Here is a 15286-nt window from a genome sequence, read left to right on the forward strand (position 1 = left end):
CGGTTTTCATTTAGTGTGAGGACAACTGTTTTTTTTTCTCTCACTTAACCTCTTTGATGTGCTAGTGTCACTATATGTATCAAGATAAAAACTAAAATGTGGCATCTTATTTAGAGGTCAGACATAGCCGCATTTTCCCCGCCTAAATAAAATCGACAGACCGACTCAACGTGTGAAACGTGTGACGTAATATGGTATTACAGTTCTAGATCAGACCGTCGCATCATGCTGCAATGTTGAAAATGACGTTTCAAAATGGTAGACTAATGTTACTTTCTATTATGCCCGTGCATTTTTGACCTTGTTTAACATGGGACTCCCTTCTTATGCCTCTCTTATTCCCTAAAGTGTCCCACTACACTGCTAGTGACCAATTCCCAGGTATATATTATCCAACACACTCACTATACCATCAACACGCTGCTGGAGTCGCCAACACTTAGTTATATACTGAAACAACACACACCACATATTATGAACACACCCTCTGGCTGCAATACATGACATAACATTTATCTTTTAACTTTTGGTTGGATAGATCATAAATTTCCTGTGTCGAATTAATTTTTCTCGATGAACATCTTACTGAAAATCATATTTCTGTCATTGAACTTTTCAAAATCAGAGAAAGGAATTGTATCAAAAACAAACAACGTCGGCATAAGGTTTGCTGTACGTTTTACCAAATTAGGGGTTTCCATTATTATTATTTTTATATGGCAAAAACTAAGCTAAATCGAAGTTATACGTCGTACATGGTGTGTTTTGCACTTGTTAATAAAGATTTGTTCTCTCTGCCTGTAAACATTCCTATTATATATAAGCAAGGATAGGATTGTTTGTTCTTCAAAACTAGGACCACCTGACCTGATACAAGTTTGTTCTTTAGCAAGAAGCACAAAGGCTGTCAGTATAGTTAGCAAGACATTTGTTTTATCGGGGTGGGGCGTGCGCATCTTTTGCGACCTCGGAGCAATCATTTAGTGAGTGCATTCAGTACAAGCAAAACAATTTTAGTAAGCGACAAATCGCAAGGCAAAGACAGTGTATGTTATCACAGTGATAACACTTATTAACTTCTTGAATCAATTTGCCAGCCATATGTCAAAAAAGCAAACAACAAAACAAAGCAAATATATATATATATATATATATATATATATATATATATATATATATATATATATATATATATATATATATATATATATATATAAAACAAAAGAAACAAACAAGCAAACTACCAAAACAAAAACAAAAAACAAGCATATCAAAACCAAACAAAAATACAACATTTCAACATGGTGGCCAAGTGTTAAATTCACACTGACACCAAAGTGTCATTGCCGTGTTAAATTCCCGCAATAGAAGCTATGATCATTTTACACTGTTGGGCATTGGGAGCTCCCTTGAGGTGTGGATCATTATCCTATACTACTAAAATATAAGCCTGCCATTATTGTCCCTGTAAGTTGGTTAGTGCTTCTGTTTCTCATAAGTAAAACAAAATCACATGTAGACCTCTCAGTGGAGAAAAATAAGACGATCTGAGTTTCTGCTGCTTTTCCCCTCTTCCATACAAGTCCGCATTCTGTATTTTTATCGCATATCGTCTGTAAATTGTGAAAAACCACCAGACTGGTACTCCATTTGTTAAAGTTTTCTTTAATAAAACAGTGATAAGGAGTTTGTCTAACAACCAGTATAGAAGTGGCAAGCATGGCGGCGGTACTGTTTACAGAACCGCAACTCGGTGGTTTCTCATTTGAAAATTGTCGAAGGTTTGTATAATTATGGAAATGAGAGTGTATGCGATTGTTAAGCAATTGTTAAAGTCATGCTTATCAATTGTTTGGTTTTGGCGCTAACGAATAATAACAATTTATAGGAAGAAATAAGGCTAATGAAGAATGACTTGCAGAAAAAGTGTTGGCTGCGACCAATATGATTAAAGTCAGATCTCCACAGTCCTATGCGGAGATCTGATAGAAACTGATAAGAGTTCATATTCTTGTGAACTTTGACGTCCCCAGTCCACATTTTTAGTTGTCTATCAGATAAGCGTTGCAAATTCGTGCTATCATTATCGCACCCCCGATTTGTTTGTACACCTGCCGACTTAAAAAAAAAAAAAAAAAAAAAAAAAAAAATCGAAAATATAAACCTTTTTATCAGATGTTATCAGCAGTGGTTCTGTATTTATGAGTCATAACCAACAGGATTCCATGTTTAGCAGTCGTTACCAGCAGGGATTCTCTTAACAGATGTCCTGGCATATTATATGATTGACTTTTTTCTCCTATTCTGTCACATGATGCTCTATGGACTATCCTTTCTTCTACTTGTAGATATAGGACTGTCAGGGGGCATAACTGTTTCTGGCTTCCCGTTTTCTGTGGCCGCTTAGGTTCCAGAACAGTGGTCTGCTTTTACGGCATATTTTGAGATAAGTTTGGCATTTTTGAATGGAAAAGTGTTGGAACCCAACAGAACACACATCCGGATACATGTTTATGGTACTAAGCGGCCCATGGAGGGAAAATTAAGTGTTTTTGCGAAGCGTTGAAAATTTCAAAAGTTTTATTTCCATACATTAAGAGGAGGTAATAATAATAAACACATTAGGTCTTAAGCTGCCAACAATTTTGAATATATCCTTGTTTATTTCATATTTCTGAGAAGCTCTATTTACCGTACGAAGCCTCATTTCAGGTGTCCTATCTGGTCATTTTGGCCATGTCTGCAATGACCGGTGCGTAGGGAAGTTATCCCAAAAATATTTAGTGCAATGACCCAATTGTTGGTCAACGACGTTAGTGTGCAAAACTCGTTTTAATAACTTCTTGAGGTTATTTCATTCATATATATTCATATATTGATTTTCATTCAGATAAACAAAATATTGTTATGTTTCTTCTCTTGAAATGTAAGTATTCAATTTATTTAACTGGACGGTGTCATGGCAAGATTATTCCTGTAGGAATTTAGTCCTAGAAAGCTCTATTCAAAATAATACAGATAAATGACAAAGACTGATGTAAACGATGATTTGGGTGTGTTTCACATATTTTCATTTCTGAAGTTTAGTATTTATTAAGCATGGCTATTGTTGAAATAATTTATACATGAAACAGTTGTAATGAAGGTCCAACAGTTGTGTTAGATTTCATGAAAATAAATATGGGGCCAGGAAAAGGGTACACACATTCCTCAGCAGACTGGCGACAAATGTGATTTGTTATATCTTTCATTGTTTGTCCTAATTAACACTGAAGCTATAAACATATTTTTGGGCAATAACAAGAGTTATAGACTCTGTTCATTGTCATGAAATTAAGTGGGACCATGTTTTTCTGAAAATTGACAAAAATGCAATTTGAGAATTGCCCATCCCCCACTCATTTCATGTCCCGAAATCACGCCGAGATGCATCACAGAGACAGTTGAGACTTAATTTTTATAATTCCTGGATGCATCTCCATTGAAAAATAACTTGATTTACTTGCAGAAACTGCTATTTCAATGTTCATGTCCTATGTCTGCTACTTGTATGTACATATAATAAGTCCTTGTTGTTTCAACCATTCTAAATGTAACATAATTTTATTATGGAGCAGCTTAAATAGCGCCAGTTTATTACTCTACATTGCATAATGAAGTCCATAGTGTCATCTTGTCATTTCCTGCTTAGTCACTATTACAGAGTCAAGAAAGAGGTTGACACTAATGAGAGTATCACTGACTCCAAGGTGTTATTCATTTGTTAGGCAGAAATGTTTTATAGTATGGAAAAGTTGGCACTAATCCATGTAGACAGAATGCATCCCAGAGGTCTCAGTAATGCTTAATTGCATGTATTCGGATGCAAATATGTTATCTGGGACACAGAAAATAACTTATGCAGGTGTCCGCTTTACACACGCAATAGTTGGGCAATAAATTCAAAGGCTTGCCAGTCCTGCTTCAGCCACCTGCTGTGTTTGAAAATGTGTTGATCATTTTAGTGGTGCTGATATTTACAATAACAGAATTCAGTGGCTGAAAGGCCCCAAGATGTACATGTTGTCATTAAAAGAATAGCTGGGCGGCAGGTTAGAATACTTTGAGTAGCTCATGACGTGTGTAGGAAAATGTGCTAATATTTACAGTGACTGAATTCGGAGGCAGAAAGATGCAGAAGTGTACATGAGGTCATAATAAAAGTACATCTAATGAACAAATTTAGCTTTTGTTATTGTGTTCATTTCCTACTGTACTAGAATAAGTGGTGTGTTTGACCTCAGAATCAAGGTATGTTGAGACTTGGACAAAATGCCAAAGTAGGAGTCCTGAACTCTTAGTTTTAAATTCCTAGTGTGATCTCTGCATCCTGGTTAGAGGAAAAGTAAACAAATACCATATTTACTGTATGTTTTCAGACACCGTTTGTTTTTGAACACTGTTTTTTTTTTTTTTGAAAATATAATATTTAAATGCCTTGTAAGTTTTTGGACATTGCTTTGCTATAATTTTTTCTACAATTTATGTTTTCGGACACAATCTAGGAAGATATGCTGCTTCGTTTTATTGTAAAATTCACAGCGTGTTTACCGTTAATTTAACTGATACAAAATTCGCTTCATTTGGTAGCCAATTATTTATTGTGATCATGAACTTCCATGAACTAATATAATTTAAATTTTTTAATCGTATGTATATATTTATGTATGGATGCAGATAGATAGATAGATAAACGTTGTTATATTAAGCCATACACAATAAGTAGCAATATCAAAGAATGAAAAGAAATATGATTTAATGCTGTAATGTATTTAAATATATTCAATATCAAGTAGCTTGTCCATAGCCTTTTTTTTTGGTCCTCGGGCGAAAAGCCCTCAAATTCTGTATCGCTATCATCATCCATACTGTTTAATTGTCATTTCTGATCAGCGCGTTTTCACTTCCGCTCAGATTGACACTGATGCCGCACACCTTGAAAGATTTAATTATCATTGTGCGCTTTTCCTTCAATGTGTCCATGGCATTTACAACCCAGTCCAATACAGTCTGTTTGCTGGCTGTCTTGATCCGTCCATTGCTGCTTTCATTAGATGATATTAATGCATTCGTAGCATCCCTGGTGTATTCCGTCCAGCTGCGGCGGAGGTAGCTCTTGACAGGTTTATTGATGCTCACATCAAGAGGTTGCAGTTTGGATGTGCAGCCTCCAGGTATTATTGCTGGCACGAAGATTCAGTGCCGCAACTTTTTCTTCATGTCATCAGTGATGTGAGCCCATAAAAGAGTCCATAACTAATAGTGATCGCTCTCTTCTGGTGAATGGCAAATAAATTTCTTCAATCCAACGCAGCATTAGCGTTTCATCCATCCATGCTTTCTCTTGAACTGCGATAATCCACCCTTTTGGTGCCTTCAGATCTAGCTGTCTCTTTCCCTTGAAAATACTCATTTGAGGTAATACGTCGCCAGAACCTGCAACGGCTAAAATGACAGTAATGTGTCTCTTCTCCGCGCCAGTTGTACGAATCAGAATGCTTTTCATTCCTTCTTTGTCCACCGTTTTCCCGGCACAAGATCAAAGTACATCGGTGTCTCGTCCATGTTAATAATAAACTTATTGTCAAACTCGTCCTCCTCACGTCTATCCATCACATACTTGTGGAACGAAGCAATCTTTTCTTCCAAATCCTTTGGTAAACATTGGGCAAGAAAGGTCCTGCTTCTGAGCACAAAGTCATGTCTTTTCATGAAACTTTCTCCCCATGAACGACTGGCATGGAATTTGCTCTCTGGAAATTCTGTTGAGACAAGCTCCTTGGCATATATACATATTCCCTCAACACTGACTGGAATTTGTAAGTCACGCTGAGTGAGCACCCATTGAGCTATCTTATCATCCATAGCTTGTCCATATGAAATGGGTCGTCCACACTTAGGCAAATGTCCGTTCAAGTTCAGATCGGCAGAAAAGTCAATTTTCATCCAGGTACTCACCGTGGATTTCAGAATCTTGAATTTTTCTGCTGTAGGTCTAATTCCCAGACATTTTGCATTGTTAACGATATCCTGCTTTTGCTTTAATGTGTAATGTTTATAGTGACCACATACAGAACCGGGTGGAGCACTCTCGGGTTCAAGATAATCAGACTCGTCATCTAGAGCAGCTTTCTTCGTAGGTGGTTCTTTTTGTGATGCATCCTCAGAACCATTAATTCGAGGTCACTTTTGTGGACAGCCTCCTGGCCTCTTTGGAGATGATTTTGGCAAGGGAGAGTCCCTCCATGAACTTGGCAGTGCCTCCTCGCTTGTTGCATAACATATGATAAACTTATCCATCAAAATTATTACAGTACTAACAATATTATGTTTCACAATGACAGCTATCCATTATATAAACTTTTGATAGTGGTGGGTATTTTATTTATACTTTATATTTTAATAGCTTGATTGGCTAACAAAAATATGATTGGTTATCAGTGTAGACATTATTACACACAAAACCACTTCAAACAGGTGTGACAGTTATGGCTTTGATTAGAAACCATGACCCCTGCTTTATATCATTAAACAATACATCGGAGAGTCGGTATGGATTAGTAAAATTCATTGGCATTGTGCAACAGAACAAACCCTTTATCCCTGAGGCATTATTTACCAAGGTTTAAACATAGTTATTGTACTGTTGGTAGTAAACCTCTTTGTAGACAATACATATTGATTGTGGGTGCTAATGTTCGGTACATCGTGTGCACTTTTAATGAAATCCAGATGGCTGCATTTTATTTCCGAACACACATGTCAAAGAAGTCCCACAAGTTATATTATTAACAATTATCACCTAGACACCTTGAAATCTCCGACATACCAGTACATCAGAACAATCTTAGAGCAGTCGATTGTTTCGAGTCAGCAAGCTCTACTCATTTTGATTCTACCCTAAGCTAGGTGGGGAGAAAAAAAGAGAACCACTACAAATAGACCACCTTTATTTAAAAAAAAAATACCAACATATTAATCACGCCGACTCGTATACTGCAACTTGCTTGTTATTTTTACCCTTCCTATGCGTGCATACAACACTCACTCCATATGGAGCCTCTCACCCTTGGTGCTCTAAGATTAGCCATCATACATATACCAGTATTTCTATTCTCGATACTAAAATGTTTCTGTCATAAATATCTTAAAAATTTTAATTCCAAAATCTTTTTATTTAGTTTGCATTAATATCTTAATTACACAGAAATTAAGCTTGCGCGCATTGGTAATGTAGATTTTAATGATCACCAATTAGCAGAGGGTTAAACTGTGGATTGCAAGATTATATAGTAATATGGCGGTTCTTTTGGAAAATACGCACACAATCGTGGCTCTAATACATGTATGGCTGTGTTTTCTGGTGGATGGACATGTATCACATAGACAAAATAGGCAAGTAATGCCTGTTTTTCATTCATTATCCTTTCCGTGGTGCTTGACAAAATACTTGTTTTACTTCATGGCAGCACGTCATGTGAGCTAACGGTAACTTCGTTACAGACATGGGGGGGATAAATCTATCTTCAATTGTGTGTTTTCGGACATCTAATTAAAGAATTTGATATGTATTCAGATGACAAAAAAAGTAATTATTTGTTGCAGTCCAAAAACATATGGTAAATATGGTAGTCACAGTGTACATATCAGATCTTCATTAAAAAATACTACTGCCACTAATAATAAAAATAATAATGTGGACTTTGTGCAAATCATAATGCAAATATATATACACACACATATATGTATATATATATATATATATATATATATATATATATATATATATATATATATATATATATATATATATATATTTATATATTCAGATAAGTTTAATCATGCAAATGAAGCTGAAAATATGTCACAAGACTCAGTTCAAAATGCTCGCGGACATAGCTGTTACAGTAGATAAACGCATTTTACGTTTGATTACAAGAGGACACATTGCAATTATGATGATTACACTTAAAAGGAACTAAAAGACAGAACACAAATTTCAATAGATAAAAAAATTATTTGCTTTGTATTTATTTATTAAAGTACTGCCTCCACTCCGCGTGATATTTTCATTGATAGCAATTTCCTTACATATTGTTAATTGCAATATACTAAGATTGTCGTTTGGAAAGAAAATGTAAAAAGTTGTATGACCTATTTTTAAATTTGAGTCCTACCTACCATTTTCGACGATAAAACGAGCGATACATCAAAGTTTCTGTTACCAATTTGATCGTGATTTTCTTCAAGTTCAACAAATAGGGATCATTTCTTGTGTATTTTCTAGTTTAAAAAATGGGATCCATGCCTAACCCCACATTATATGCGGGTTCGCGAGTTATCGAGGGAGTGGTTTATGTAGCAAATTGTTCATGAACCAAAATTTGAAAGGTGACCCTGCATTCATATGTCACCTGTGTACAAAGGCCAGCTTGTCCTTTTCCCATGTGTGGCTGATTTGACTGTACATACCCACCGTTAATTAAAAATTTGTTTTGTTTCAGTTTTACTATCACTGCTGCAATCTGTAATATAATGTGGGGTGTTGTACATGTGTAATAAGTTCATTTCTTTTTTTTCAGAAATATTTTCCTGGAAAAGCAAGGATTTATTGCTCCCACAGCTTACAAGACTGGAACGACAATAGCTGGTATCATATACAAGGTCTGGAGCATAAATTTTACATTAATCTTCCAGACACCCATTATTAACAAATCCTGAGCTTTTTGTTTTCTTGCAACTGTAGTGACTATCCTTAAGACCATTTTGATTTGCTGTTAAGATGTTGGTGCATAAATATAAAACAAGTGTACATTTTGTCAGTACCAGCATGATGGAAGCATGATATAAAGATCAGTATGGTGTATGTCAATACATAAATCTGTTCACAAACTAGATTAAGATCCTTTTCAGTTGCTTGGTTTTAACAGCGCTATTAATTCATTATTTGATATATTGTGAAGAGGGAATGGGAGTCCAGTGCCTTACTAGCTTGGCCACTTCAGCTCCCATTAAAGTCGCAGTTAATTGTTTTATGAATTAATTTCAATGATAAAGCTTTTTGCTTTGTAGTTAAATAAAATCTGGGCTTGAGAAAAAGTGGTTTGCTTGCTTGCCCAGTAAATCAGGTTTTGGGTTTTTGATAAAATCATTCATATTTTTAAAAAATCCTTGTTGTCACTTGGGTATTGTGTTATCTTGGTCCGCAAAGCCATATATTTTATTTTTATATTATATGAATATGCTTCATAACATCACATTTGATGCCATGATGTACAACAAAGTGAAAGTGTATGATTTGAAGCATCTAGATGAGTTTAAGTGTCATTTCATTGCACTATACTGCCATTTTATTAAATTAAATGATCATTTTTGTGGACCGCTCCAGGGGCCTGGTGGTTAAAGGTCCGCTTCGGATGTGGGAGGTCATGGGTTCGATTCCCGGCTGAATCATACCAAAGACTTATAAAAATGGTACTAACAGCTGCCGCACTTGGCACTCAGCTTTAAGAGGTTAGTGTTAGGACTGGTTGGCCTGGTGTCAGGATAATGTGACTGGGTGGGACATCATGCTACATGTCTGCGTCATGATGCCTGAGTGCTAGACATCACTATAAACTGCCACACTGCAGACATCATAGCGATATGACTGAAAAATTGTTAAAGCTTTGTTAAAAATCCAAATCACACACACACACATCAAATTTGTGCTCATGTATTCTACAGTTTATGAAACTGTGTTATAATTTAAACATTTTGCTAAACTCTGTTATAATTTAAAAATGTTGACAATGAAGGCTAGAAAAATTGTACTCATTTTCCGATTTTCGTTACAAAGTAGCACTTGCATAAAATCTTACATATTCTATAACATATTGATAATTTTTGGAAATAGGTGTTTTTATGTGCGCTTTGAATTTGTGTTGTCTAGTCTCGACTGTTTACCTTCTGCTGGATTGAATTCTAAATTGGCAAGCCAGTAACTAGTAAAATCTGAGTCTCCTGATTAGTTACTCGTGTAGTAAGTATATGAAACAGGGAACCCAAATAATGGGTGCATTGTGTTTTAAGAAAAGTTCACAAAGTCAAGCTGCTAGAAGTAAAAATATTTGAATAGCATTTTTATAACTTGTATTGTTTCATTGCTAACATCACTAGTGAATGTAACTATCAAATTGAAGAATTATATGTCATGTGTTACATATTAAAATGGACCCATATACCATAGCAAAGCCGTTTTTACATAGGGTTTTATATCCAAAATTGTGTCTCATACCCAGTCCATAGAGTTCTGTCTATTACATCTTTACAAATAAAATGCCTCTTCCTTTACTGGAAATCATTTCCTCCACTTGTCTGGCTCTTTTTTTATAGATACATTACCCTAATATAATACTTTCATAGTTATACTATGACCTCACAAGTTGAGCCCTCTCAGGGTAAAAGTTCAGCTGTTGAAGCTACATATTGTCTGTCCACTTTTGTGGGAGTTAGAGTGAACTCCCCTTGATATTGGGATGGACGCCAAGTCTGGTGTATATTGAAGTTACATCTTCTACTCATGCTGAGGGTTTGTTTGAAAAGACATTTTTGTACCTTCCCCTCCCATCGTGGTAGCAGATGTTTTCTTCCTGTGTTATAAAAATCTAATACTTGAATTTTGTTATATATCTAAGATTTCACAATAGTGCAATGAAAACATGACTAGTAGGGTAATGACGTTGGAATCTGTTCATAACTAAGTTCCAGCTTCAGCAAATTATTAAAACAAAAGTAGGCGATTCTGAGATGGATCATTCTGGGCCTTTGTATTTCATCACCTTTATTTAGATGAATAAAATGATACTAACTGGTGGCTTTGTAGATTGTACAAAAGATACGGATAAATATAAAGTCTTTATTGCAGGATGGTGTCATACTTGGAGCCGATACTCGAGCAACTGAGGACACAATTGTTGCCGACAAGAACTGCAGCAAAATCCACTACATAGCAGGGAACATTTAGTAGGTGATTTGTTGGAGAAAAGCATGCTTCAGCTTAATTTTGATTGTTTTAGGACACCAAGAATAAGAAATTCTTGGGTAACAAATTTTGACATGAATTGAAGAGTGGAAGATTTTGAGTTTGAGTTTCATTAATAATCCATATAATTTATTATCTTGTTTTTTGTGCCAAAACTGTCTACATACTGGTTAGATTTGTGGGTGTTATCTTTTTGTTGCTCATAGAGTTGCAATTTATTCATTATTAAAAGTTTTAAAAAATAAGCACTGTTACCTCCTTGCAGAATATTATGTATTATATCACAGAATACAGTAGTCCTCCTCTTATAAGGCCACCCCTAATGCAGCAGGGAAGTGGCCTTATAATGCGGGTGGCCTTTCTAGAGGGGGATGACAAATGCGAATAGTAAATACATATGAAAAAAGTCACAAGTACATTTAATTTTAAATATTTAATATTTTAATTAAAAAATCACATGCATGATGTGAAATAAATGTAAAACAAACTTTGTCATCATTTTCAAAAGAATAATATGAATAACCATTGATATTGTTTTAAAACTATCTTTATAATTATGTTACAGTTCACATCATCTGTCACTTTGTTGGTAACTGGCTAAAAAACAAACCAGTCTCATCACATTAAAAATATCCTTGCTGTCATATCCCCTGCATATATCGTTTAGTCTTTTGTTCCAATCTTCAACAACTTCATTATTAACATCAGCTGATTCGCCGCTAATGACAGAAGACTTGATATTGTGTAGCACTTGAAATCTGTGCAGCCATTCGTTACTTGCGGTAAAGTCGTCATATCCCAATTCAACTGACAAAATTTTTGCTTTTTCTTGTCTTTCAAATCAGGATACAAACGTCTCCTGGCTCAAACAATCTTCCTTTCTCTGTCCATTTCACCTTTCCACTTCTGCAGAATTGTTTCATTATCTTTCACGATATTGTTTATCTGAGTCTTCCCGACATTAGTTTTCTGCAAGGATCCTCGACGACCGCCCTCCCCATCAGTTGAATTACTTTCACGTTCTCCTCTAAACTGAGAATTTTTATTTTCCTCGATGACATGTTGATCTTTTTGCAGTAAGTTATTCATGTTGCCAACTACAATACTGATAAAACAATTTTGTATGCATCTAAACAAATTGCCGTGTGTTTTTAAAGGAAGTGATCTTGTCACGTGATTCGTTAGTCACAGTCTGGTATCCTATTGTTTTTATACATTTCTTGAAATTAAGTGAGAGAAGCCAAAATGGCTTCAATATGTACCATTAACATCACGCAGATTTGACCTGCGGCCGTTAGGATTGGTAATTTTGACAATTATTGTCAGTAGTAATAGCCACTGATTACCAAAGTGAACAAGCTCAACATCTTACTAAGGGAAGCCATAAAGGCTATCAAACCATTTTCCTGCTGACTTGGGTATTATACATCGATACTGCCACTTCTCAGCTGTTACTACTGTTCGATAATTGTAATCTTAACAATTATCAGAGTGACTAAACCGAACATCTTATGATAACACAGCAGTAAGGCTAATTGGATTACATGTACGTACCCTTTTGTATGGATTAAAATTTGAGTCTTTCTCGGTTTTTATGGAATAAATTTGGCTTCTCGTGAGGCGTAAATGATATAATATTAACCTTAGTGGTAAATGTACTTTACTCAACACTTCTTTCAGTAATGAAAACCTAACATCGGGAAACAGAAATCGGATTACTTAACACATGTTATGAATACAATACTGGTTCTGGATACATATTCAAATAAAATGCGGCTGCTTGTGAGGGGTAAATTTTATAATTTTGCACTAATATGCTGGTTGCGTTAGCCGGGTGGCCTTTCACGAGGGGTACTTTTGAACACAAACTCGTCTGTGCCAACGGATTCTGGTCGTAAGGAGCGGGTGGCCACTGGTGGGGGGGGGGGGCATTCAAAAGGGGGACTACTGTAGAGGCTGTAGAAGTTTTTGATAGAAACTTTATATGTACAGTTAAGCGAAAACCACACATGATGTACACAAATGAAATTTGGTATGCAGGTTTGTAAGCATGTGTGGATGACCTGATTAGATTTTCTTGCAGTAATGGCAATATTTCAGATCTGTGTCAAGTCCACTGTGGCAGAGCTACATGTAGTAAAACCTTTTTTTTTATCTGTGTGCAAGTACATTGGTACATCCATTCAGCTGTACAGACCCAAGATTAGCATCATTATTAATGACAATAGCTGAACTGGCTGTAAGGACAAGCGAGGGTGTGGTAAGGTCCAATGTCAGCCATACAGCTGTTATTATTTGTCAATTTGCTTGCTACCTGATCTGATTGTTAACTCGCCTTATTGAAGTAGAGGAGAGCCATTATACTATGGTCTGTATTGGTGTCCAAATAGATAAGAGCATTGGCATATGTACAACCAAACTGAATCTCAACCAGAAGAAGAAAAAAAGAAGCTGCTTCTCATGTATAAAGAGAAATAATTGTTATTTTACAATCTATAGTTTGAGCCAACACAACTGCTTGCATCCCACTGTTTATTTTAAAAACAAAAAGCATCAAGGTTATAAAAAATGCACAAAGCTTACTTCATTGTTTTATCATTTTTTAACATGATTGTCACAGGTGGTCTCTAACATTGTCACATTTATTGTGTTTCAAACCTTCCTTGTTGGTAAAGAGACAATATTTAGCACTTTTAATGCTAAATCAAGCCCCAAAAGACATTGTTTATGTCTGCTTTGACTTGGGAGGACTTGTTTTTTGAGGTTTTGGAAACTCATGTCATACAAATGATTTGGTAAGTATCACTGAAGAAACATTTTATTTTATAAATCATTTCTCTGCACTTTTCATAATTAAGGTTTGGATTGTTCTTATTTTGGCCAACGTTTTTGCTTTTAAACTTATAATTACCATTTCACTAATTGTTTGTTGTACTTTTCCTCATGTTAGCTGCTGTGGAGCAGGGACAGCAGCAGACACTGAGATGACCACACAGATGATCTCCTCTCAGATTGAGTTACATCGCTTGAACACTGGTCGCACTCCTCGAGTTGGCACGGCAAACCGCCTTCTGAAGCAAATGCTGTTCAGGTAAGTACTTGTTAGCAGTAGATTAAATAAGTTGGGTAAAGGGAAGATGCGTGTAGCTTTATGAGGAAGTAGTTTTTAGTGAAACATGTTATAGTAGACATCTATAAAGGATACCAGGTAACAACATATTTCACCACCCCTAGGTGTGCAAAGTTTACCAATTATATATCCATTCATCAGACCATCACACTTTCTTGTTAGCAAGATGGTTAAAACAACTAGAGGAGTTTTTCTTTATCCATTGAATACATTACACATTTAGAATTAACTTTGCAACCTTCTAAATCCTGCCAGCCTGGAATTTTTTTGTTGTTTTTGTTTGTATTTAATGCAGATGCTTTAAAAAAGCATTTGTGGGGAGTATTTGTACCACTAATGGCTACTTTTTACTGGATGATTTCTAGCAACGATATCATAAGCCTGAACTTGATTTGTTGTGGTTGAGGCTACAGACTGATCCCATATCATGTAATGGAGCAAAACAAGTCATCACTGAATTCAGAAAAACAAATATTGTAGAAATCTACTACATAAGTATAATCATGTTGTGAAAGAAGTTTGGCTTATTTTGAATTTATTAAGCCCTTACACGATAAAATAAATTGGCATGGTTACACTGACCTCACTGTGTCCGCCATGACAGATAACACAAGACTCCGCCGTGACCCCATTTTCTATGTAATGCTTGCCAGACCATATTTGGATATTCTATGCTATGTTATTATCATTCAGGTGGTGAATAATAACTTCTTGGTGGGATTTCAAAGTTAACGATAAATCGTATTTACTTTTAATGTGCAGATACTTTTACTATGATTTGTTTACGTTTCCAAATAAGGCCTCAGTGTCCTTTTATGGCATACAAATAAACGAGGCTGAGAACAGAAATAATCATTATTTGAATTAATATGGCAGACAATCTAAACAACAATATCGGATAAGAAAGGTAAACGAGATTTTACAACTATTTCTACATTGATTTGCAATACTTTTGGTATTATATAAGAGGACTACTCAATTTATTTCATTATATGCAAGGAATGTGTTCAGATTGTTGATATTAGGCTAAAAGAGTGCTGTGTGTGAATCACACCAGGCTTGCTCCATTGACACATATATGTTCATGTTAGTAC

The 15286-nt window shown here is 35.5% G+C and overlaps 1 protein-coding gene across 1 annotated transcript in view; it reads left to right on the forward strand.

The window, feature by feature from the left end:
* The first annotated feature begins 1675 nt into the window (after nt 1-1675).
* LOC149778322 (proteasome subunit beta type-7-like) overlaps nt 1676-15286 on the forward strand; it is a 29635-nt gene continuing 16024 nt past the window's right edge. Inside the window, exons 1-4 of the mRNA XM_089939131.1 lie at nt 1676-1781; nt 8622-8703; nt 10946-11043; nt 14013-14153. Of these exons, the coding sequence (XP_089795257.1) occupies nt 1720-1781; nt 8622-8703; nt 10946-11043; nt 14013-14153 (383 nt within the window). The 5' untranslated portion in view covers nt 1676-1719. The remainder of the gene's footprint in view (nt 1782-8621; nt 8704-10945; nt 11044-14012; nt 14154-15286) is intronic.

Source organism: Sinohyriopsis cumingii, chromosome 17 (genome assembly GCF_028554795.1).
Source record: "Sinohyriopsis cumingii isolate HCF-2022 chromosome 17, ASM2855479v2, whole genome shotgun sequence".
NCBI lineage: Eukaryota > Metazoa > Mollusca > Bivalvia > Unionida > Unionidae > Sinohyriopsis > Sinohyriopsis cumingii.